Source organism: Phyllobates terribilis, unplaced genomic scaffold (assembly GCF_046119375.1).
Source record: "Phyllobates terribilis strain yellow unplaced genomic scaffold, ASM4611937v1 Scaffold_4__5_contigs__length_816908805, whole genome shotgun sequence".
Classification (NCBI taxonomy): Eukaryota; Metazoa; Chordata; class Amphibia; order Anura; family Dendrobatidae; genus Phyllobates; species Phyllobates terribilis.
Window position 1 is genome coordinate 493,458,291 of NW_027362764.1, and position 26,825 is coordinate 493,485,115.

Here is a 26,825-nt window from a genome sequence, read left to right on the forward strand (position 1 = left end):
GGTCAGAAATTTTTAACTCACATTTTAATACTGTAAGATTGTGTTATTCACTAAAACTGAGAGGTCGATTCTAAATTATAACAAGCCCCCCCCCAATGTCATTATTTAAACTCCATCTAATTTTACACTTGTAGCCACTTCAGTTGTGGTGGGGTTTACACTACTTGACTGGATGTCAGGCGTGGTGTGACTTTATGATGCAAGGCACGAATGGTGAGTCCATGAATCTCTATCTCTTTATCCACATCAGTCTTATCGATGTGGAGGAGATTTAAATAGGCTCATCCTCCAGCTGCAGATTTTTATACAGCAGCATGTTAACTTTTGTTGCAGAATTCACCCTTTTATGTTAAAGGGTTATTTGTTACATAATAGTGACTGCAGTCTTCATTGCTGTTCTTGTGATCAAAATTATTAGAACCGGAACAACACTATTGCAATCAATTGGGTCTGTCACTGTTTCCTGCTCTCTGCTCTAAGACTATGTGCCCACAATGCGTTTTTGGTGCGGATTTGCAGCGCGGAAACACTCCAGAAACGCATTGCTTACCTTATCCCATGACTTCCTATGACATTCTGCAAGTTCTGTGCACATGGTCAGGATTTTTTCTGCACAGATTTTACTCGCAGAAAAAATGACCAATTCTTGTGCGTTTCTGCATGCGTATTTGCCTATACAATGCATTGGAAAAACGTATGGCAAATACGCATGCAAAAAAACGCATGTAAAAACCGCTTTTTCTGCCAAGGAGATGCAGAAATGCTCAGGAAAATTTCTGCTTCATTTCTGCATCGTGGGCACTAAGCCTAAAACCAATCAACCATGGATTGATTATAAATAAAAGCCTTAATGCTAGTGTGTACCGAGCATAATACATTAACAATTTTATATTTCCAAAAAATTCAAATATTGGAGCACTTTATACCAAAATAAATAAATGGTTAAATTGCATTGCGTATGCTGCACTGTATAACTGTAGTCATTGATGTACATGCTTTGTTTTAGGCAATCTGACAAAACACATGAAATCTAAAGCTCACAGCAAGAAGTGCATGGACATGGGCATAGCGGTCGGGCCAGTAGATGATCAGGATACAGATGATTCTGGTGAGAAAAGATGACCACTCCTATATTGTGCTCATTGTGATGACAGTCAAGTGTATATATGAAGAATACTCACAACTCATGCATATTGTTGTGTCTAAATACCAGAAAGAGTGGGTTATTGTGTTATATGAATTGGTGTGGAACATCTTTTCTCTGACAACATATTCCAAAGGGATACTTGGCCTTTTATGTCTTATTTTTTGTTGGCAATATGGAGGCAAGTCAAAGTGTCATAAAAAGAAAAAAAAAATAGAAAAAAAGAAAAATTGAAAAAAAAAAACAATATTAACTATTTTTGCTAGCTTTCTTGTGCTACAGAGCAAATTGGAATTTAAAGGTGTATAAAAAAATCTCCATCCCTGATACACTTTTTGAAGAATTTGATGGGTGGGCATAGTCAAGCCCCATCTGCCAGGCTCCTCCACAGCCCCGTTCATTTTGGCGCAGCTGCTTGTAATTGATATGAAAATGCCAAAGGGTACAGGATTCTTTTGCAACTCCGCATTGTGCAAAATTGTTGCGACTTTTCAAAGTGTTTCATATTAGCTTACTGGTGAAAACACTTTGATGAATCGCGCCCTTAGGTTACGTGCTCTCAATAAGTAATTGCTGCGGATTGCACGCAGTGCACTTGTGCTGCGTGCAATCCGCAGCGGCCAGATGTTACAGCATAGTGGATGGGATTTCAAGATGTGGATCACCCGCGGACATAGATATGTGGCGCGTCTTTACAGACTGCAGCATGTCAGTTTCTCTTGCGGAGACTACGGTCTCCACAAGAGAAATTTGATACCTGTAATATATAGGATGCAATGAAACCACTTGGTTCAATGAACACATGCGGATTCACCTGCGTGCAGAACATAATGCAGCATAAAGTATACTGCGTTCATAGCGCTGCCAATACCGACCATGTGCACATACCCTTAATGTTCTCAGTGAAACACACAGACACTTCTGACCCAGTGTTTGATGTCTCTTATCGCTCCACTCAACATTATTTCTAAATGCCATGAACTTTGTTTTCTGTACTTTATCAGTTTTGCTGTGTTGAGGATTTCTACATTATACAGAAACGCATATAGAGATAAACATTTCTTCCATGGGAGGGAATCCAGTTTGAGTTTGTAGAAGAGTCCGCAAAAAACACCTAATTTTTGAAGCCATTAGATGTCAGCAAAATGATGCATTTAGGAAAGTGCTCAGGGTGTGAGGTTTTGTGTTTTGACTAGTGTTGAGCATTCCGATACTGAAATATCGGGTATCGGCCGATATTCACTGTATCGGAATTCCGATACTTAATTCCGATACTTTTATAATATCGAATACCGGAATCGGAAGTTCCCATAATGCCTGCGCTCTGCAGTGTCTGTGAAGGATGACAAGCTGGATGGCAGCGCTCAGCTGAGATCCAGCCTGTCATCAGAATGCCATCCCAGCGTGGGAGAATTCTCCTGATTGTTTAAAAGCCGGCGGGCGGTATAAAGCCGCCGGCTTTTAAACAATCACGCAGCCCCATACTGCTTCCCCGCAGCCTCCCACCCCGATCCTCCGCTCCCCTCGCCACCTCCAATCCCAATCTTAAATTAGGACCGGGCGGGGAGCGCAGCACCAAGGAGCGAAGGACCCGGGCGGGGAAGCCGGAAGTGAAAAGACTTCACCGCCGGCTTTCCCGTTCTGTGCTGCGCTTTCCCGCCGGTTATTTCAAATGAACAGCTGCGGTATCAGCTGATGCCGATCAGCTGTTCATTTGAAGTAGCCGCGGTGCCCTCAGAGGGTTCATGTGAGTTCATGCTTGACTGCATGAACTCACATCAACTTTCCCACGGCCGCACAGGTCAGCCACTCCTCCCAGACCCGTCATGTTTAGTGTGTGCGGGGTGTGTGTGTGTGCGGGGTGTGTGTGTGTGCGGGGTGTGTGTGTGTGCGGGGTGTGTGTGTGTGCGGGTGTGTGTGCGGGGTGTCTGTGCGTGCAGGCAGACATAGGCCGATGTGACACTACTACTCCCATCGGCCTATGTCTGTCCCCCGTCCACTCGTGCCAGCAGGATCAGCTCGATGGGAGCAGTAGTTCCCATCAGCCTGATCCTGCTATTTAAATTGCCCTACTGTGTCCCCAATAAATGTTAGATACATGTCATTGGTGGCCAGTGGTTACCTAAAAGAAATTAGTTCATACATTACCTGTCCCCGCCGATCGCCACCTAAAATAAAGTAAAAAATAAAAAACTACACCTATACTCACCTAGACACCTAATTCCCCGAAGCCATCGATCTCCTGTAATAAAATATAAAATAATAAACCACAACCTTATCCTTACCCCTCCGTAGCAGTCCACGAGTGTCCCACGAAGATCTCCAGTTCAGAGCAGCCACATAGAATGTGACCGCTCTGAACCGCTGCCGCCGCTAGAATGACGGGGCCGTAAGGGTTCACCGGAGTTCAGGCAGCGCTGCTCCGGTTAGCTCCTTTACGGCACTGCTGTATCGTGAGAAATTCCCACGGTACAGCACTGCCGTAAAGGAGGTCTCCGGAGCTGCGCTGCCTGAATGCACTCCGGTGACCTCAGTCAGTGGCTCCCGCTGCCGGGAGCGGACGTGTTCCCGGCAGCGTGAGCTTACAGCAGCCATGCACAGCTGTCACCTTCTCCAGATGTGACAGCTGTGCATGGGAGATCAGCGCAGGAACGTGGACAGGTAACTATTTTTTTTTTTAGTAAACTAAGAATTAGATAAAATGGTGTTTTATTTCAAATAAATTATTTTTTTCTGGGTGTAGTGTGTTTTTTCTTTTTAACACTTTGTAGGTTAGTAATGGGGGTGTCATATAGACGGCCATCATTACTAACCTGGGCTTCATGGCAGCTGGTGCTGACATGAACCCCACCACTATTACCCCCTGCCACCGCACCAGGGCAGCGTGGAAGAGCGAGGCTAAGTGCCAGAATTGGCGCATCCTATGGATGCGCCATTTCTGGGGCGGCTGACGGCTGGTGTTTCTAGCCTGGGAGGGGGCCAATATTTATGGCACCCTTCCTGAGCTATTAATATCAGCCCCCAGCTGTCTGCCTAGCCTTTGCTAGCTATTAAAATAGGGGGGACCCCACGTCATTTTTTTTGGGGGGGTCCCCCATTTTAATAGCTAGTAAAGGCTAGGTATTCAGCTGGGGGCTGATATTAGTAGCCTGGGAAGCTCCGTGGGTTTTACCCCCTTCCCAGGCTTCAAACATCTGCCCCAGCCGTCTGCTTAACCTCCGCTAGAGACTAAAATTATGGGGGATCCCACGCCATTTTTTTTTAAAATAAATCCTTTATTTTAACACTAAATGACATTTGAGGACTTAATAAAGATGCAGTCCCTAAATTATTATTTATTTTTTAATAAATTTTTCCCAAAACTTTTGACGTGGGCTTCGCCATATTTTTGTATGCCAGCCAGGTACAGCATCCAGCTTCTATGAACGCGCCATTTTCCGGGGCGGCCGCGGACTGCAATTTTCAGCGGGGGGGCAGAAAGCTTGGGCCTCCCTGCGCTGCAGATTCCATCCCCCAGCTGCCTAGTTGTACCTGGCTGGACACAAAAATAGGGAGAAGCTCCACGTTTTTTTTTTTTTTAATTATTTCATGAAATTCATGGAATAATTAAGAAAAAAAGGGCTTCCCTATATTGTTGTGTCCAACCAGGTAAAAATAGGCAGCTGGTGGTTGGGGGCAGCCCGTTCCTGCCTGCTGTACCTGGCTGGACACAAATATAGTGTGAAGCCCCACGTCAATTTTTTTTAAATTATTTCAGGAAATTCATGAAATAATTAAAAAAAAAATTATGTGGGGCTTCGCCCTATATTTGTGTCCAGCCAGGTACAGCAGGCAGGAACGGGCTGCCCCCAACCACCAGCTGCCTATTTGTACCTAGCCGGACACAACAATATAGGGAAGCCCTTTTTTTCTTAATTATTCCATGAATTTCATGAAATAATTAAAAAAAAAAATGTGTGGCGCTTCGCCCTATTTTTGTGTCCAGCCAGGTACAACTAGGCAGCTGGGGGCTGGAATCTGCAGCGCAGGGAGACCCAAGCTTTCTGGGCCCCACCCGCTGCAAATTGCAGTCCGCAGCCGCCCCGGAAAATGGCGCGTTCATAGAAGCGCCATCTTCTGGCGCTGTACCCAACTCATCCAGGGCCCTGGTGCGGTGGCTCACTGGGTAATAAAGGGGTTAAGGCCAGCTTGGCATTATCAGCTGGCCCTAAGCCCAAAATTCATGGGGTCACGCCAATATTAGACATGACCACCATGAATTTCTAGTAAAGTATTTAAAAAAACACAACACCCAGAAAAAAGTCCTTTAATTGAAATAAACACACAATTCTTTATTGTTCTAAATTAAACCATACTTACCACCACGCCCATTCCAGCTGAAGCCAACGATCTCCTGCAATAAAAGTAAAATAATAAAGCAACATCATCCTTACCTTTCCATGGCTCCCACGACAGCTTCAGCTCTGCTACATCGAGATGACAGGCTGCACCGCAGCAGAACGCTGCCATCCAGCCTGTCATCCCGCAGACACTGAGAAGCGCAGGCATACTTCCACTCCTCAGTGTCTGGCTGTGACGGCATCCAGATGAGCCGAGGTCATGTCCAATGAACTCAGCTCACCTCCTGCACGTCACTGACAGCGTGGGAGAATTCTCCTGCACTCAGCGCTTCAGTGTGAGAATTCTCCCACGCTGAAGCGCTGAGTGCAGGAGAATTTTCCCACGCTGTCAGTGACGTGCATAAGGTGAGCTCATGTCCAATGAACTCAGCTCACCTCCTGCACGTCACTGACAGCGTGGGAGAATTCTCCTGCACTCAGCGCTTCAGCGTGAGAATTTTCCCACGCTGTCAGTGACATGCATGAGGTGCGCCGAGTTCATTGGACATGACCTCACCTCATGCACGTCACTGACAGCGTGGGAAAATTCTCACGCTGAAGCGCTGAGTGCAGGAGAATTCTCCCACGCTGTCAGTGACGTACATGAGGTGAGCCGAGTTCATTGTCGGCTCATCTGGATGCCGTCACAGCCAGACACTGAGGAGTGGAAGTATGCCTGCGCTTCTCAGTGTCTGCGGGATGACAGGCTGGATGGCAGCGTTCTGCTGCGGTCCAGCCTGTCATCTCGATGTAGCAGAGCTGGAGCCGTCGTGGGAGCCATGGAAAGGTAAGGATGAGGTTGCTTTATTATTTTTCTTTTATTGCAGGAGATCGTTGGCTTCAGCTGGAATGGGCGTGATGGTAAGTATGGTTTAATTTAGAACAATAAAGAATTGTGTGTTTATTTCAATTAAAGGACTTTTTTCTGGGTGTTTGTGTTTTTTTTAAATACTTTACTAGAAATTCATGGTGGTCATGTCTAATATTGGCGTGACCCCATGAATTTCGGGCTCAGGGCCAGCTGATAATGCCAAGCTGGCCTTAACCCCTTTATTACCCAGTGAGCCACCGCACCAGGGCCCTGGATGAGTTGGGTACAGCGCCAGAAGATGGCGCTTCTATGAACGCGCCATTTTCCGGGGCGGCTGTGGACTGCAATTTGCAGCGGGTGGGGCCCAGAAAGCTTGGGCCTCCCTGCGCTGCAGATTCCAGCCCCCAGCTGCCTAGTTGTACCTGGCTGGACACAAAAATAGGGCGAAGCTCCACGTATTTTTTTTTTAAATTCATGAAATTCATGGAATAATTAAGAAAAAAAGGGCTTCCCTATATTGTTGTGTCCGGCTAGGTACAAATAGGCAGCTGGTGGTTGGGGGCAGCCCGTTCCTGCCTGCTGTACCTGACTGGACACAAATATAGGGCGAAGCCCCACATCAATTTTTTTTAATTATTTCATGAATTTCATGAAATAATTAAAAAAAAAAAATACGTGAAGCTTCTCCCTATTTTTGTGTCCAGCCAGGTACAACTAGGCAGCTGGGGGATGGAATCTGCAGCGCAGGGAGGCCCAAGCTTTCTGCCCCCCCCCCGCTGAAAATTGCAGTCCGCAGCCACCCCGGAAAATGGCGCGTTCATAGAAGCTGGATGCTGTACCTGGCTGGCATACAAAAATATGGCGAAGCCCACGTCAAAAGTTTTGGGAAAAATTAATTAAAAAATAAATAATAATTTAGGGACTGCATCTTTATTAACTCCTCAAATGTCATTTAGTGTTAAAATAAAGGATTTATTTAAAAAAAAATTGACGTGGGGCTTCGCCCTATATTTGTGTCCAGCCAGGTACAGCAGGCAGGAATGGGCTGCCCCCAACCACCAGCTGCCTATTTGTACCTGGTTGGACACAACAATATAGGGAAGGCCTTTTTTTCTTAATTATTCCATGAATTTCATGAAATAATTTAAAAAAAAAATGCGTGGGGCTTCGCCCTATTTTTGTGCCCAGCCAGATACAACTAGGCAGCTGGGGGCTGGAATACGCAGCGCAGGGAGACCCAAGCTTTCTGGGCCACCCCCGCTGCAAATTGCAGTCCGCAGCCGCCCCAGAAAATGGCGCGTTCATAGAAGCGCCATCTTCTGGCGCTGTACCCAACTCATCCAGGGCCCTGGTGCGGTGGCTCACTGGGTAATAAAGGGGTTAAGGCCAGCTTGGCATTATCAGCTGGCCCTAAGCCCAAAATTCATGGGGTCACGCCAATATTAGACATGACCACCATGAATTTCTAGTAAAGTATTTAAAAAAACACAACACCCAGAAAAAAGTCCTTTAATTGAAATAAACACACAATTCTTTATTGTTCTAAATTAAACCATACTTACCGCCACGCCCATTCCAGCTGAAGCCAACGATCTCCTGCAATAAAAGTAAAATAATAAAGCAACATCATCCTTACCTTTCCATGGCTCCCACGACAGCTTCAGCTCTGCTACATCGAGATGACAGGCTGCACCGCAGCAGAACGCTGCCATCCAGCCTGTCATCCCGCAGACACTGAGAAGCGCAGGCATACTTCCACTCCTCAGTGTCTGGCTGTGACGGCATCCAGATGAGCCGAGGTCATGTCCAATGAACTCAGCTCACCTCATGTACGTCACTGACAGCGTGGGAAAATTCTCCTGCACTCAGCACTTCAGCGTGAGAATTTTCCCACGCTGTCAGTGACGTGCATGAGGTGAGCTGAGTTCATTGGACATGACCTCACCTCATGTATGTCACTGACAGCGTGGGAGAATTCTCACGCTGAAGCGCTGAGTGCAGGAGAATTTTCCCACGCTGTCAGTGACGTGCATGAGGTGAGCTGAGTTCATTGGACATGAACTCGGCTCATCTGGATGACGTCACAGAGAGACACGGAGGAGCGCAAGCATGCCTGCGCTTCTCAGTGTCTGCGGGATGACAGGCTGGATGGCAGCGTTCTGCTGCGGTCCAGCCTGTCATCTCGATGTAGCAGAGCTGGAGCTGTCCTGGGAACCATCGAAAGGTAAGGATGAGGTTGCTTTATTATTTTTCTTTTATTGCAGTAGATCGTTTGCTTCAGCTGGAATGGGCGTGATGGTAAGTATGGTTTAATTTAGAACAATAAAGAATTGTGTCTTTATTTCAATTAAAGGACTTTACTCTGGGTGTTTGTGTTTTCTTTTAACTTTGACTATGGGGTTAGTAATGGGGGTGTCTTATAGACGCCTCTCCATTACTAACCTGGGCTTGATGTCAGCTGGCATTATAAGCTGACATCAACCCCAACCCTATTACCCCCTGCCACCGCACCAGGGCAGCGTGGAAGAGCGAGGCTAAGTGCCAGAATTGGCGCATCCTATGGATGCGCCATTTCTGGGGCGGCTGACGGCTGGTGTTTCTAGCCTGGGAGGGGGCCAATATTCATGGCACCCTTCCTGGGCTATTAATATCAGCCCCCAGCTGTCTGCCTAGCCTGTGCTAGCTATTAAATTAGGGGGGACCCCACGTTATTTTTTTGGGGGGGTTCCCCCATTTTAATAGCTAGTAAAGGCTAGGTATTCAGCTGGGGGCTGATATTAGCAGCCTGGGAAGCTCCGTGGGTATTACCCCCTTCCCAGGCTTCAAACATTTGCCCCAGCTGTCTGCTTAACCTCCGCTAAAACCTAAAATTAAGGGGAACCCCACGCCAATTTTTTTTTAAATTAATCCTTTATTTTAACACTAAATGACAAGTACAGTAATCAACACTGTCACTGTACTTCATATATATGTGACTGACATGTTTCTATCTATCTAATCTATGTGTGATTCTCTATTCCTTCTATTCTAAATTGTCGGGTACAGATGCTGAATTGCCGGCCGGCTTTCTTAAAGAGACGGTGCATGAAAACACTATTATTTTTTTAAATAAATCCTTTACACTAAATGACAAGTACAGTAAGCAACACTGTCACTGTACTTCATATATATGTGACTGACATGTTTCTATCTATCTAATCTATGTGTGAAGCTCTATTCTTTCTGTTATAAATTGTCGGGTACAGGTGCTGAATTGCCGGCCGGCTTTTTTAAAGAGACGGTGCACGAAAACACTAATATTTTTTTTAATAAATCCTTTACACTAAATGACAAGTACAGTAAGCAACACTGTCACTGTACTTCATATATATGTGACTGACATGTTTCTATCTATCTAATCTATGTGTGATTCTCTATTCTGTCTGTTATAAATTGTCGGGTACAGATGCTGAATTGCCGGCCGGCTTTTTTAAAGAGACGGTGCACGAAAACACTAATATTTTTTTTAATAAATCCTTTACACTAAATGACAAGTACAGTAAGCAACACTGTCACTGTACTTCATATATATGTGACTGACATGTTTCTATCTATCTAATCTATGTGTGAAGCTCTATTCTTTCTGTTGTAAATTGTCGGGTACCGGTGTATGCCGCTGATGAATTGCCGGCTTTTCATGTCATTCTACATTATTCTTAGTTGTTTTACTCCATGTAGAATTAACCTACAAGGAAAGAAAGGGTTTATTTTCATTCAGATATTTGTGTCCCATTGACTTGCATTGGTTTCCGGTATCGGAATCGGCGATATCCGATACTTTTTGGGTATCGGCCCGATCCAATCCGATACGATATTTCCTGATATCGGAAGGTATCGCTCAACACTAGTTTTCACCTTTGTCATAATTGGACATTACTAAATAGTTGCATGATTTTCCCTTTTGTATCATCTCCATAACTATCTGCTACAGATCTTCTGATGCTTGTGTCACCAAAGTACAGGGTAGCAATGTACGGAATGTTAATATGTGAATTACACAGTCAGGCCAGGTGAACCATTTAGCCGGATAAAATACAACTGTGAATATCCGGTTTCGTGATCACTGCCGTGGCCTCATCACCTAAATGACTGCAACTGATTAATGAGGAAACAGATGACAAATTTGTAATAGGGAAATGGCATTCTGTAGAATCTCTCCTAGAAGCGAGTACCCAAATGGGATGTGTAAAAGGGAATTTGTGTACAGTGATTATTTTATGGCTTCATTCATACCTGCATTTTGACATTTAGTTTGCTCCATTTTTAGGAGTAGACAAATGGCATCAATGGAAAAAATGAATCTGTTATATAACTGATGGAAGCAGGGGGTCTCATTGACTACTATGGGGTCTACCTGTGTTCTGTTGTGTTTTGTAGAACCATAACATATGGTACATTTCTACAGTTCTGTAGAACAAGAACACTGCCCCATTTCTTTATGACAGCATAATTACAGTGATGGAATAAAAAATTCTTAATGAACAGTCTTTGTATTACTATAAGAAAATGAGGCGGATATCCCACCTAACTACTCCCCACACCCTGTTCAGTGTGATGCTTACTGTCAGTACAGAATATATCCATAAGCAAGGAAGAGGTATAACACTCAATAAGATACAATATATAATATATAATATCAGACCCTGAATGGTCCTAGGAGTACAAACAACCTATTTCGTGATAAAGCTGGAGTCTGGAGAAATATGTGTTAACCCAATATTCTCTTGTATATGGCTAGTTTCAAATAGATATTATACCTATGTCACACCATTAACATCAACCTTTGATCCTGAGCTTTCCAGACCTACCCCTCCAACTTTTTACTATACCTTGTGTTTCTTAGTAATATTTCATATAGTAAAGTGCCTTTTTGTGCCGCAGAGGTGCTTTCTAGAATCTATTGCCTCACCGTCCCAGCAGGTGGCAGCCTCTGCCACAAAGATCATCCTCTGCAAAGAACAAAGAAAAAATATCAACCTGCACAATACGTTAAACTTTTAGCATTTAGTTGAGTAAATTATTTTTTGTGAGCTGCAAGTTTACCAAATACGTTTTCAAAACTTCAATTTAATTTTTTACTTCGATGGTCGCCTAGTATCTGAATATTTCCAAACCATGCAAAGGGTTAAAGCCAGACTTGCTCATTCGCAAGAATTTAGAGTTGAAAAGTCTAATAATATAGTGTGGTTTTAAGTATTGGAATTAGTATGTACATTTCAGTTCTTGGATTTAGTGACTGACAAATGTGTAAAATGCATCTAACAATGTTTATATTTTCTGCCTCTGCCAGATAAAATGAAGCTTGATGAAGCCTGTCATTTCTGCTGTCAGGTTGGATTCAACTCATATCCTGAATTTTGATCAAATGTGGTTGTGTTTTTTTGAACCATGTGAGATCAAAAACGTGCGCGTGCTTCAAAGACTTTTCATGCACTGCTGGAGGGCACTTTTCAAGCAAATATTGGCAGGAATGTGGTTAACATTCAACTCAATAGTAGTCTTCGTTCTCCTGTGGTAAAATGCTTAACGTGTGAAAAAAATATATATAATATATTTTTAATTATTTTGTATACTGTAGCTTTGATTATTCATGTCTTACTGAATGAATTTCCATATTCTGGCTATAGAAATGTAATACCATGCAGTGTGAAGATTTAACTAGATAATTGCTGATAAAATCAGTATGCGTGTAAAGGTGATAAGCAGTTTGAGGCGGTGAAACACGGACTATTTTCGCATCGGAAGACCTGGCCCGACCATCGGGTATCCTGACTTGAGCGAACTGCTTCATAGGCTTATATGGCTCAGATCGTAAGACCTGGCCCGACCATCGGTGCTCCTGACTTGAGCTAAGTGCTTCATAGACTTATATGGCTCAGATCAGAAGACCTGGCCCGACCATCGGTGCTCCTGACTTGAGCGAATGGCTTCATGGGCTTATATGGCTCAGATCAGAAGACCTGGCCCTACCAGCGGTGCTCCTGACTTGAGCGAATGGCTTCATGGGCTTATATGGCTCAGATCAGAAGACCTGGCCCTACCAGCGGTGCTCCTGACTTGAGCGAATGGCTTCATGGGCTTATATGGCTCAGATCGGAAGACTTGGCCCTACCAGCGGTGCTCCTGACTTGAGCTAACTGCTTCATAGGCTTATATGGCTCAGATTGGAAGACCCGGCGGTCAGCTGGGTTTCCCCATGCAACAGTGGTCCGTGTTTTGAAGGATGTGTGAAACTGATCTAAAACATTTTATGTCAATCAGAGATCATTCATTTGCATGTTTGTAATCTGTGCTTGTCTGAAAAGTTTGATGATGACGTGTTCATACCTGCCAACAGTCTCTGGTTTTATCGGACGGAGTGAGTCAGAGCAATTCTGGTGAACTTGTGAATTATTTATATTCAGACTTGAGCACAGGCTAGAAAGAAGTTAGGGACTTACTGTTGAATAAGTAATTGCACCCATTGTAGTCTGTTGGATAATCTGCACTGAGCTTCTATCTAGCTTCATGACCTTTTTAGCAGAGTTTTTATCCAAAAATATCATGTATGACATTTCATGTAATGGCTCCTATATCTTTGTATTTGCTTCATTGCTCATCTTTGTGGAGAAGGTGATTTTTGAGTCTCTTGTATTTGAGGCCACTCTTGACTCTTGTATTTGAGGCGTTTTCTGTTTAAAGCACCCGGGTCCACTAATCTTGTGTAGGCTGAGCTGTCCAAAGTGAATTCTATTTAAATACTCCCACGTTGATTTCAGAGAAAGATGAAAAATCGCCTCTAAGAATTTCTCATGATTACTGCATTCTGACAGTCAATCATATTCAATATTTTAGAGTTGTCAAGATATAGTTTTATAAGGATATAAAGTGGCAATTTTAGTGTGGATATGTGAGAAGGCTAGAACCATGTGTCTTGACTATTGAGCAAAAACTTACCATGCTACTAAAAAAAAACCCATCTTTCTAATATAGTCAAAATATTGTGCTGTGTTGAGGGATATTAAAGAAATAAGTAAAGGTTTTATACTGGGTTACACAAGTCTAAAATTATATTTATTCATATAATTCATAATTTTCTGTCTGGATTTCATAACAAGCCCTTGCATTACGAGGGTTTGTTCACACAAAGTTTTTTTTTTTAGGCAAGTCATCTCTGCATTCCACCTGGAAAAAGCACTTACAAGATGCTAAACAGAATTTTCTAATTCATCTAAATGGGGAAAAAAGACTTGCCGTATTTTTCGGGCTATAAGACACACCGGACCATAAGACGCACCTAGGTTTTAGAGGAGGAAAATAGGGAAAAAAATTTAAGCAAAAAATGTGGTCATGATGCCCTGTTATGGGGGAGGGGGTCTGCTGCTGACACTGGTATTGGGGTAATGTCCCCAAATTCTGTTAATATCCTCCATCCTGGTATGTATGGCCCCTCCTTCCTGGTATACGTGGCCCTCATCCCCATCCTGGAATGCATGGTACCCCTTGATCCCCCATCCTGGTATACATGGCACCCCTTGATCCCCCTTCCTGGTATGCATGGCACCCCTTGATCCCCCTTCCTGGTATGCATGGCACCCCTTGATCCCCCTTCCTGGTATGCATGGCACCCCTTGATCCCCCTTCCTGGTATGCATGGCACCCCTTGATCCCCCATCCTGGTATTCATGGCACCCCTTGATCCCCCATCCTGGTAATCAAGGCACCCCTTGATCCTCCATCCTGGTAATCATGGCACCCCTTGATCCCCCATTCTGGTAATCATGGCACCCCTTGATCCCCCATCCTGGTAATCAAGGCACCCCTTGATCCTCCATCCTGGTAATCATGGCACCCCTTGATCCCCCATCCTGGTATGCATGGCCCCCCTTGATCCCCCATCCTGGTAATCATGGCACCCCTTGATCCCCCATCCTGGTATGCATGGCACCCCTTGATCCCCCATCCTGGTAGTCATGGCACCCCTTGAACCCCAATCCTGGTATTCATAGCAGCCCCTTGATCCCCCATCCTGGTATTCCTAGCACCCCTGATCCCCCATCCTGGTATTCATAGCACCCCTTGAGCCCCCATCCTGGTATGCATGGCACCCCTTTATCCCCCATCCTGGTATTCATAGCACCCCTGATCCCCATCCTGGTATTCATGGCACCCCTTGATCCCCCATCCTGGTATGTATGGCACCCCTTGATCCCCCATCCTGGTATGTATGGCAACCCTTGAGCCCCCATCACGCTGACCACAAAAAAAATAAACAATAAACAATCATACTCACCTCCTCTCTCCTCCAGCGCTGTTCCGCTCTGCTGGGGAGACTCACTGTGTGAGCTGAGCATGGTGTCCCTGCCATTCGTCCTCACACAGTGTGAGACGCTGTGCTGGAATAGTCACTGCTCCCCGCGGGGGCTGTGCGTGGGGAGCAGTGACCATTCAGTCTGTTCAATAGCCGTCACACTGTTCCGCAGCGCGGCTCCTGCTGTCGCTCTGTTGTCAGTGTGCCTGCTATTCAAGACCATGGATATTCACTACAACCCATGGGAGTGGGTTGTAGGGAATATTCATGAGCTTTAATAGCGGGCACACTGACCGCAGAGTGGCAGTAGGAGCTGTGCTGTGGCTCCAGTGTGCCGGCTATTAAGAAAAATTAATATTCATTGTTCTTCCACGCCCATGGGCGTGGGGAGCAGGGAATATTCATTTTCGTTAGCAGCGGGCACAGCGTAGGCTGCAGCAGGCGGCTGCTGCCTCCTGTGCCACGCTGATCCCCTGCTGCCGCTCCCCCACACCCACCACCATGCACGGCCATACAGTAATATAGTATTCGGACTATAAGACACACACCCCACTTTCCTCCAAAATTTTGGAGGAAAAAAGTGCGTCTTATAGTCTGAAAAATACGGTATCCATATGTTCAGACTTTTAGGCATTTTTAACATGTTTCACGTGTCCAAAAAACGGCAAGCGGTTACAAGAAGTGAGAATACCATCATGAGGCATTTTCCACTTGGAAGACGCTCAAAGGTTTACAATAGGAGTCAATGGGAAGGCTAGAAAGACTCCTGGAAAATGATCTGACATCTTTTTGAGCATTTTGTTAGCTTTCATTTTTGAACAATCTCCAGTATTTTCTCCATTGTTGAATAGATTTAAAAAACAGTCTGGAAAATGGCAGCAAAAAGACATCCAGAAAGGCTGAAAAAAAAAACGCAAAAAAAGCTACCTGAAAACAAAAGTCTAAAAAGAGTTCAAGAAACTACCAAAAATCTATATAAGCAAATTGCTCCTTCAGAGAGGAAGAGGGCTTGAACTCTAGTGCCACCTAATCCTAAAAGTCAAAAAAGCTAGAAAAAGACGCATCAGGTTTTCAAAACTTCAGAGAAAATAATTTATTCATAAAGCATATCATAATGCAAAAACTGGCCATTTTTGACTTGGTGACAGTTTCTCTTTAAACTTTATCCACCATTGAGTTTCCCAAATGTCTGAGTAGATCACTTGGCATTGCAGATTGTTTCCAAACTGTTTCCTTACCAATGCAGTAAACCAAGCACAATTTATTGGATATAGTGAAGTATTGTGTCCTGAGAAACCCAAGTCAGGGGTTTATAGTATATTACAAAAGTGAGTACACCCCTGACATTTTTGTAAATATTTTAAAAGACCACACTGAAGATATGACACTTTGATACAATGTAAAGTAGTCAGTATACAGCTTGTATAACAGTGTAAATTTGGTGTGACCTCTAAATAACTCAACACACAGCCATTAATGTCTAAACCGCTGGCAACAAAAGTGAGTACACCCCTTAGTGAAAATGGCCAAATTGTGCCCAATTAGGCATTTTCCCTCCCCAGTGTCATGTGACTCATCAGTGTTACAAGGTGTCAGGTGTGAATGGAGAGCAGGTGTGTTAAATTTGGTGTTGAAGCTCTCTCATACTGGTCACTAGAAGTTCAACATGGCGTCTCATGACAAAGAACTCTCTGAGGATCTGAAAACAAGAATTGTTGCTCTACATAAAGATGACCTAGGCTATAAGAAGATTGGCAACACCCTGACACTGAGCTGCAGCATGGTGACCAAGACCATACAGAGGTTTAAGAAGACAGGGTCCACTCAGAACTGGCCTCACCATGGTCGACCAAAAAAGTTGAGTGCACATGCTCTGCGTCATATCCAGAGGTTGTCTTTTTCAAAATAAACGTATAAGTGCTGCCAGCATTGCTGCAGAGGTTAAAGGGGTGGGGGGTCGGCCTGTCAGTGCTCAGACCATACACCGCACACTGCATCAAATTGGTCTGCATGGCTGTTGTCCCAGAAGGAAGTCGCTTCTAAAGATGATGCGCAAGAATGCCTGCAAACAGTTTGCTGAAGACCAAACTGAAGACATGGATTACTGGAACCATGTCCTGTGGTCTGATGAGACCAAGATAAATTTACTTGGTTCAGATGATGTAAAACTTGTGTGGCGGCAACCAGGTGAGGAGTACAAAGACAAGTGTGTCTTGCATACAGTCAAGCATGGTGGTGGGAGTGTTAAGATTTGGGGCTGCATGAGTGCTGCCAGCTGTGAGGAGCTACAGTTCATTGAGGGAACCATGAATGTCAACATGTACTGTGACATACTAAAGCAGAGCATGATCCTCTCCCTTCAGAAACTTGGCCGCAGGACAGTATTCCAACATAATGACCCCAAACACACCTCCAAGACCACCACTGCCTTGCTAAAGAAACTGAGGATAAAGGTGCTGGACTGGCCAAGCATGTCCCCAGACTTAAACCCTATTGAACATCTGTGGGGTATCCTCAAACGGAAGATGGAGGAGCGGAGGGTCTCTAACATCCACTAGCTCTGTTATTTCGCCATGAAGGAGTGAAAGAGGATTCCAATAGCATCCTGTGGATCTCTAGTGAACTCCATGCCCAAGAGAGTTAAGGCAGGGCTTGAAAATAATGGTGGCCACACAAAATAATGACACTTTAATCACAATTTGGCCATTTTCACTTAAGGGTGTACTCACTTTTGTTGCCAGCTGTTTAGACATCAATGGCTGTGTGTTGATTGATTATTTAGAGGGTACACCAAATTTGCACTGTTATACAAGCTGTACACTGACTACTTTACATTGTTTCAAAGTGTAATTTCTTCAGTGTTGTCCCATGAAAAAAATATAATAAAATATTTACAAAGATGTGAGGGCTGTACTCACTTTTGTAATATACTGTATTTTGGTTAGGCTATGTTCACATGTCCAGTAACAATCCGTTGGAACGGATGCAGCAGAAATCCCTTAGGAACGAACTTTTTAGTCCGTTATTCAATAACTGATCTCTGCCAGATCCGTGTTTTTTTTTAACTCTGGAGACAATGGATTCGTTAATATTGCATCTGTTGTTTTCTATTTCTAACGGGTCCGGCATGAAAAAGCCTTTTTTCCTATCGTATTTTTCCTGGATCCATTCTAACAGATCATTACTGGACATGTGAACATAGCCTTAGCTGTTGGGTGACTGTTGGTACAACATGTTCCTAATATTTCCATTATTCCTGCTTATTATTGCTAGGTTCCCAACTGCAAAGCCTACAGTCTTATGTGGTTTATACAAACTGTCTAGCTCCTGAAGTTCCAAACACTCATTTTTGAAGCAGTGTTTTTTGTTATTTTAGCCTTTATGTGCTAGCATTAAGGAAAACATGGAAGCTGAGCAAATGTCACTCTGCCATTGTCATTGGCGAGAGGTATTTCACCTCTGAATGTGCTGTGAGTTCAAGGAGATTAAGCCGTAATTAGTACTATTTGGGCTTGTATGGGTCAGAGGTCATGGCACTGTTTGCTAAAGAGGGGTGTTAGGTCACTCAAGCTGAATCAGTTAAAAGCAAAGAAATAATAGAGGTTAGTTTGCACAGGGGCAAAAATGGCAACCCAGACAACACAAAAGATTAACACTTTTCCTTGCTTAAAGAAGTAAAAACAAACACAAAATATTTTGAGATAGTAAAGATGGGAAAGTAATTATTCCTCCTTAACCCACTTATTTCTCGTTGTTATTCTTCAGCCTTTTGATTTTCATATTTTTGACATGTATTATACAATGTGGAAGCTTTTCATTTGTTTTAGTTGGAAGAGGTTACTATGTAAGTATAGGGAATGATAAGTCTCTGCATATCGAACTTTATAAGAAGTTTTAAATATGCAAATAAACTATTCACAAAGCAAGATAGCAAGGACTGTAATGCAACCTATTTGACGTAACAATTCTGAAAGTCATTATAGACCCTTTAAAGAGCCTTGTCACATGACTTGGGGTATAAAGCGAGCCAGAATCTACATTTGCAGACACACGTTTCAGTGTGTTTACCCCTCATCAGTGCAAAGCAAGAGAACTAGTTGGCTGAGTGAGAGGCCTTTGACAGGGGATCTAAAGGATTTCCTTGTTGAGGATACGAAATTGGCGTAGTGAGATTAGCAAGTCAAGCAAAGCTCCCCCGGGAAATTAAATAATGCAAATGGCCTCTTCAGATTGTCAGGGAACAGAGACTGTAGTGCCACCTAATGGAAGTAGTAATCCTAAAAGTGTGAGGAATGTTCTACCACTTAGGGACACAAATCGTCAAGATCTGCTGCTGGCAGCATTCTTCATTCTTTGCAAGTACTTACCAATGTGCTCAATGGTAGTAAAGTCCGGAGACGCTGGGGGCCATGGTAGCACAATTAGGCAATTCAGCCTTTCACAGTAGCACAAGCAACATTCAGCATTGTCATATTGAGAAACTGCACCTGGGACACTTTGGAGAAATGGCATTACCACTGGTTACACCACCAAATCAATGTTATGCCGATCTGTTAGGCAACCGGCTACTGTACATTTTTCCACCCCACATTATAATCCCAGAAGTAGGAGTTGTGTGACTTTCCATTGTGAAGGACTCTTTATGGTGTTGCCCACGTGGTATCCAGATCAATCTCCAGCTATCGTTGCGTCAAAGATAAAAGCAGGACTCGTCACTAAAGAGGATAGATCTCCATGCCAGCCTCCATTGCTGCCTTGCTCTGCACCATGTGAGGCTTTTAAAGCAGTGGCATTTGGTGATTGAAACCCCAATAGCAGGACGATTAGCTTGTAGTCCAGTGTCGTGCAAATACCTTCTGATGGTTTATGTAGACACCGTTAGACACCTGTGGCTTGGTATGTGATGTCCAATTTCACTTATAGTATAGAATGGATCAATAATGTAACCAGTTGTACGGCCATTTTTCCAAAGTGTCCCAGGGGCTGTAACAAACTTGGTACTCTGAGCAGCCTGGTTGGCTTAAACATGCCACTATGGACTGCAGCCTCTACAGTCTCCCAAGCACATCTGGGACATCTTTGGTCAGCAATTGCAGGTAGAGCTGCCAGCAGTGGATCTTGATGATTTGTGTCCCCAAGTGCATTCAACGTGGCAGAACATTTCTTAAACAACCATTCATAACCTCATTATTAGCATGCCCATGCTTGTAAGTGTGGGGTTTTCTGCATGTAGAGCTCATAATTGATAAAATGAGATATTTTGAACATTTTCCATTTTTTCTTCATTTATCCTTAACATGTGTATCTTTCTTGTGATTTCCAGAATTCCATAACTTTTTTCCTTCTTGGTGTTGCAATTTCAATATCGAGGAGTTTATATTTATAGGTGTGTTGTATATATAAATTTAATTAATTTCCTGATTTACTAACAAAAGTGCACAATGGATTGTCAGACAGATGAAGAGAGTTCCATAGACTGACTTTAATATCGCTCTATTGTTTGCATGGGAAGAACAACTCTGATAATACTTCCCAGGTCATTGAATGAGCAGCTTGTCTAAGATGTGATGTTACAGGTTGGAAGTAATTTGTTTGTCATTAGTTCACATAGCTGAAAGTGTCCTTTTTATTGTTACCTAGCGCAACATGAGAAATAGGTTTGCACGATGCAAAGTGATAAGTGATATAAAGAGTTAGAGTGACTTTTCTTATGTTTAACTTTTCATGCTTGATTCACTGAAGGAAGCAAGTTCTTTCCTTGCGAGGTTGATGCCTTGGATGACAAGGAGGATGTACAATTTAAAAAGCTGACTTGAAAGGGATGTGCACTGAGCAACTGTCTGCTGCCACTCACCCAGAACCAAAGGCCTATTTAGTTTTACTCAGTGCTGTGGATCAAAGAGGAAATTATTTTGCAAGATTAGTTTTGTCCACAAACATAGGCAGCTGTGCTGCTTCAGGGGAACAGGAGCAATTGGGAGGTCAGGATTTGTCACAGGCTATTTGTTCAGTGTCATTTCATAGACATAGCTTGACCAGGTAGCTAGGGATCATGGAAATGAGAACTTAAATCTTACATTATTTTTTATAAATACAGTCAATAGATCTTGTGGCTTCCTTTATTTTCTATTCATGTCTTGATTTGGTCACTGATCAATTGAATATATATACACTGCTCAAAAAAATAAAGGGAACACTTAAACAACAGAATATAACTCCAAGTAAATCAAACTTCTGTGAAATCAAACTGTCCACTTAGGAAGCAACACTGATTGACAATCAATTTCACATGCTGTTGTGCAAATGGAATAGACAATAGATGGAAATTATTGGCAATTATCAAGACACCCTCAATAAAGGAGTGGTTCTGCAGATGGGGACCACAGACAACATCTCAGTACCAGTGCTTTCTGGCTGATGTTTTGGTCACTTTTGAATGTTGGTTGTGCCTTCACTCTCGTGGTAGCATGAGACGGACTCTACAACCCACAGAAGTTGCTCAGGTAGTGCAGCTCATCCAGGATGGCATATTAATGCGAGCTGTGGCAAGAAGATTTGCTGTGTCTGTCAGCGTAGTGTCCAGAGGCGCTACCAGGAGACAGGCCAGTACACCAGGAGACGTAGAGGGGGCCGTAGGAGGGCAACAACCCAGCAGCAGGACCTCTACCTCCGCCTTTGTGCAAGGAGGAACAAGAGGAGTACTGCCAGAGCCCTGCAAAATGACCTCCAGCAGGCCACAAATGTGCACGTGTCTGCACAAACGCTTAGAAACCGACTCCATGAGGGTGGTATGAGTGCCCGACGTCCACAGATGGGGGTTGTGCTCACAGCCCAACACCGTGCAGGACGCTTGGCATTTGCCACAGAACACCAGGATTGGCAAAGTCGCCACTGGCGCCCTGTGCTCTTCACAGATGAAAGCAGGTTCACACTGAGCACATGTGACAGACGTGACAGAGTCTGGAGACGCCGTGGAGAGTGATCTGCTGCCTGCAACATCCTTCAGCATGACTGGTTTGGCAGTGGGTCAGTAATGGTGTGGGGTGGCATTTCTTTGGAGGGCCGCACAGCCCTCCATATGCTCGCCACAGGTAGCCTGACTTCCATTAGGTACCGAGATGAGATCCTCAGACCCCTTGTGAGACCATATGGTGGTGCGGTTGGCCCTGGGTTCCTCTTAATGCAGGACAATGCCAGACCTCATGTGGCTGGAGTGTGTCAGCAGCTCCTGCAAGATGAAGCCATTGAAGCTATGGACTGACCCGCACGTTCCCCGGACCTGAATCCGATTGAGCACATGTGGGACAGCGTGTCTCGCTCCATCCACCAATGTCATGTTGCACCACAAACTGTCCAGGAGTTGGCGGTTGGTTTAGTCCAGATCTGGGAGGAGATCCCACAGGAGACCATCCGCAACCTCATTAGGAGCATGCCCAGGCATTGTAGGGAGGTCATACTGGCACGTGGAAGCCACACACAATAATGAGCCTCATTTTGACTTGTTTTAAGGACAGTACATAAAAGTTAGATCAGCCTGTAGTGTGTTTTTCCACTTTAATTTTGGGGATGACTCCAAATCCAGGCCTCCATTGGTTAATAAATTTGGTTTCCATTGATGATTTTTGGGTGATTTTGTTGTCAGCACATCCAACTTTGTACATAAAAAAAGTATTCAATGATAATATTTCATTCAATCAGATCTAGGATGTGTTATTTGAGTGTTCCCTTTATTTTTTTGAGCAGTGTAGTATGTGACTGTTTAGCTTGGTGCCTGCACAGGTAATGGTTCTACATTCAATACCCTGTCATATTGAAGATATCACAATTTCTTACTGGTCATAAATTATTTTTTTTATTACCATAAATGTGCATATGAAGTTTCACTGCACATATGTGTATGTCCTTATTTTGATCCTCAATATTGGATGAGGTATAGTGTTCCGAGTTTCACATATCTCATTCTCGGATCCGTAATTGTCATGATTGTGTGAATGGATCTGGGAGACTCTATGGGTCCAAGTGTTCTCAGATTAAAACATCGGACAGCAGTCAGACATTTACTTACACACTTGATCTTCCCAGCTCTGTCCTGTAATGTCCAGGAGCTGAAAGTGTTTAGCATGGGCACAGATGGCAGAGATTTTGAGTGTGTGACCAGCACCATCTTGAGTGCTAAAGATGTAGTGGTTACCGCTATCCAATAATTATGCTGATGGTCCAAGGGCGGCAGGGGACCTTGAATCACACACAGCACAGAGGTAAGCAATGGGGGGCATTTATGATTGCTTAGATCAGGGATCCCTAGCCCACAGCTCGGGAGCCACATGTGACTCGTGGGCCTATGATGTGTGACTCGCGGCCACCTGCCACTTTGGTGCATTTGCACCCGGATTTGCAGACAACTATGAAGAGCAGGTCTGCAGATGGTGACTTTTGTGAGTAGAACTCACGGAAGTGCAGATCTGGATCCACATATATTGGGATTGGAGAGATAGAATGATACTGAGAGATGATAATAGAGGAGGTGATTGAAGCTCGATATGATAGCGTGTTGGGAGTGCTTGATGGGTGTTATTTCTGTGAGGAAGCTTTGGCTGTCGTTATACCGATAATGCGGGCTCTCTGTGTCACTGCTATGGGGGAGGCCGGAGCTGAATGTAACTATTCATGGGGAGGGGAGAGTAATGGGTGTGGCTCGCGACCCTCTCTCAGACCTGAATGTGGCTCTTAAGGTAAAGAAGGTTGGGAACCACTGGCTTATATCAATACACAACAGTTTAGGGTGTTTTAGAAAAGTGCTGAAGCCCTTTAAGAATTAACAACATAAATTTTGGCCTAATGTTGCTTCAAATAATTTTTCCTGCATTTTGCCCATTATACATCAATTGCACAGTAGTAATAAATACTTTAATGTTTCCAGCTGTCCTTTCTATATTGTCTGTGGGACAAGGCCACACTTCCCATTATCGCCATATCCTTTTACAGTGATAATTAAACCTTTGGGGGAAGGACATCAAAATAGCAATTACAATACAAAAAATGGTCTGTTTACTGGAGGAGCAACCCTCCCTGTAGCTTCTAAAAATTGCTTCTTGCCCGCAGTGATTTTAAAGTCTTGTAGTCCAGTCTCATTCTGTAAAGCCCAAGTTATAAACGTGATTGGGAAGAGATCTAGTCTGCTCATGTTCTGTTTTATATCCACGGGCAGGGAAAAATGCAGTTTCCATATATTGTTATTTTACATAATATATCTGTGACTGTGGTACATGTAGTATAAGCCATTATTACATGATAATTTAAAAAAAAAAAGACAGTTTCTTGGTGAACAGATGATGTGATATCCTTGCATAGGACAACAATTTCTATGTATATATTACTAAATTGACAACATGGGCAAAGAATGATGAATTGCCAGCAATCTATCAGTCTTCATTCAGCTCGCTGGTGTGCGCATAATGGGCCATTTTTGTTTGTGTAACGTGATTTAGCTGATGTAAAAGTGCAGTGACATGTAGTACATTCCAGCAAGCATTGCTTCCTCTACTGTGCAATAGATCTCCTCTTATTCACTGTTAATCTAGGGATGCAATGAGGGCGCACTTACCACTGTTGATCTGGGTTGTCACTTATCAGTTTACTTCATCACAAAATTCTTCAACTGTTGCTATTGCGTTACACTGCATATAAGAAATTGTTTTATTAATTCTCCTTTCTGTCACTAATAACCAAAAAGCAACTAGAACCGGTATTTCTGAAAAAGGGAATGAAGAATTAAAAAAATAAGTTCAATTTTGTCAACTATATACCATTCTATTTATTTTGTACAATATGAACTTGTATGCGCCTCCAAAGTAATTGTAAACTTCTTTCTTATACCATTGTGCAGGTGAGAGGCAAAGATATAGTGGGGAACGATCAGGATTTGATGGTGATGATTCCGATGGGGCAGAAGATGATGACAATGATAATGAGGATGAGGATGAAGACAGTCAAGCAGAGTCTGTTCTTTCTGCAACACCGTCTGTTACTGCAAGTCCTCAGCATTACCCTTTCCGAAACAGCCAGCAAGAAGCATCTAGCACTGATGAAGACTGTCGAGTTGTACATTCTTTTCCTCAAGCAAATTCAATGGATATTCTTCCAAAAGCTTTGATCACCAAGATGACAGCATTGACTACGTCAACTATTTGCAAGCCAGAGAGTCATGAGGAGAAACGAGATGAAGGTCTACAGAATGCTGTACGTCCTCAAAGTGAAGCATCATCTCCCATATCTCTTTGTCATCAGATGTCTGTTGATTATCCAGATGTCGAAGATGGACTTGATGGCACAGTGGAGTCGAAAAGCCTTACTGCTTCACATGTAAGTTGCATATTTCCATAGTTCTCAACCTAAATGTAATATATGAAGGTAGTGAATATGCATAATGGATAGATGTCCTGTCCTGTATCATAAAGTCAAGTGTCTGATCTTACAACTGACAACTTGAGGGAGCTTACTTAATAGTGGTACATTAAACTCAATAATAATGCAGTTGGCGCTAAAGCTCCCCCTAGTGGTGACTGCGGGTGGCCAGCATGTGTAAATTCAATTCAGGGCACTTGGAGTTCAGTATCAGTTTTATTAAGAAGTTAACACAAAATTTTGGACCTAAAGTTTTTGAGATGGAAAAGGTAGCGATTCAGGTAAGGTTTACCAGCATTTGGGGTATATTTTAGTGTCAATACATTCACAAAGATGAATTTCTTTTAACTCTAAGTATAAAAATCACAAAAATATATTTTCATTTGGAAAAACTTTTTTCATTCAGTAAGATTGCATATTTCATGATTTCAATAATATTCAATGATGAAAGCCTTTTCTGTGAAGTGCTTGTTAGAGTATTTTGATTTAAATGTGGTTTTCATTGAAATGTTAATGTACCCATGGAGAGAAAATAGGCAGACCTCTCCAAGATTATTAATAACTCGCTGCTGAGATTTTCTCCGCACATTACTGGTGAATGAGTATTTGTGATACATACTTGTGGAGAATGTTTACTCTCGTGTCAGCACTTTAACAAAAGTATGAGATTAGCCGTCTAAAGATGCCCGTACTCTTAATGATTTCTTCTAAAACAAAAGGCGAGTTCTGACAATATCCATACTACTAGAGATCATTGATCTACATCTGTTCTAAGAATGCTAAAAGTGATCAAGGCAACCTGTGGCCATATAAAAGCATGAGATCTCAAGCTGGAATATGCGTTGCCATCTTTCCATTCATTCAGAGTGGCGTGCCCTTCTTTCTGGAGATAGATGCATGTCTCTCTGGGGGGGGGCAGCATCATTGCTCAGTGGTTAGCACTGTTGCTTTGTAGCACTGGGGTCCTGGGTTTTAATGCCAAGGACAACCTTTGCAAGGAGTTAGTATGTTCTTCCCGTATTTGTGTGGGTTTCCTCTGGTTCTCCGGATTCCTCCCAAACTCCAAAGACATACTGATATGAAATATAGATTGTGAGCCCCAATGGGTATTGATGATAGTGCCGGTAGAGTGCTGCAGAATATGTATATGCTATATAAGTAAGCAAACTAAAGGAATGGGCCCTGCACCCGTCAACAGTTCTAGCAAGAAGAACGGGGCATTCCTGTCAGCTATAACCTGATTTGTATGAAAAAAACACTAATATTTTTTAGATATAATACATTTTCTGGAGTAGCTGGGTTAGAGAACTGTAGAATACGCACTGCCGATAAAGAACCACTTTCTGACAATGAGACCTCATGTTTATACTAACATTGTTTGCAAAACATATATATGTGGGAAAGCAATAATATGCAATAAATCCAGTGAGATAGATTCTCTAAGCCGTAGGTCAGTATGGGCAGCACGGACCTGAGGCGATGTTGCAGTAGCGAAGACCAGTATAAAGTATGCAGCATGGCAGATGGAAAAGCAGAGCTGGAGGCACTGGATACAGCTGGGTCAGGAGTGCAATTAGTATAGATATTGTAGAGATGGGTGGGTAACTGATATCTTGCTGCAGGAGGGCAGTTATAGAAAGGAATTGCTGAGATATATAGGCAAACTGGTAACTTTGCAGAGAGACTGTTACAGGAATAACAAAGGCAAATATAGACAGCATCAGAATAGCAGAGACAAGCTTGTAAACATAAGTTAAC

The 26,825-nt window shown here is 43.3% G+C and overlaps 1 protein-coding gene across 3 annotated transcripts in view; it reads left to right on the forward strand.

The window, feature by feature from the left end:
• HIVEP1 (HIVEP zinc finger 1) overlaps positions 1 to 26,825 on the forward strand; it is a 240,297-nt gene that overhangs the window by 204,910 nt on the left and 8,562 nt on the right. For all 3 annotated transcript variants that reach the window (XM_073678777.1, XM_073678778.1, XM_073678776.1), the window contains 2 exons: positions 1,007 to 1,108; positions 24,550 to 25,025. In XM_073678777.1, the coding sequence (XP_073534878.1) occupies positions 1,007 to 1,108; positions 24,550 to 25,025 (578 nt within the window). The remainder of the gene's footprint in view (positions 1 to 1,006; positions 1,109 to 24,549; positions 25,026 to 26,825) is intronic.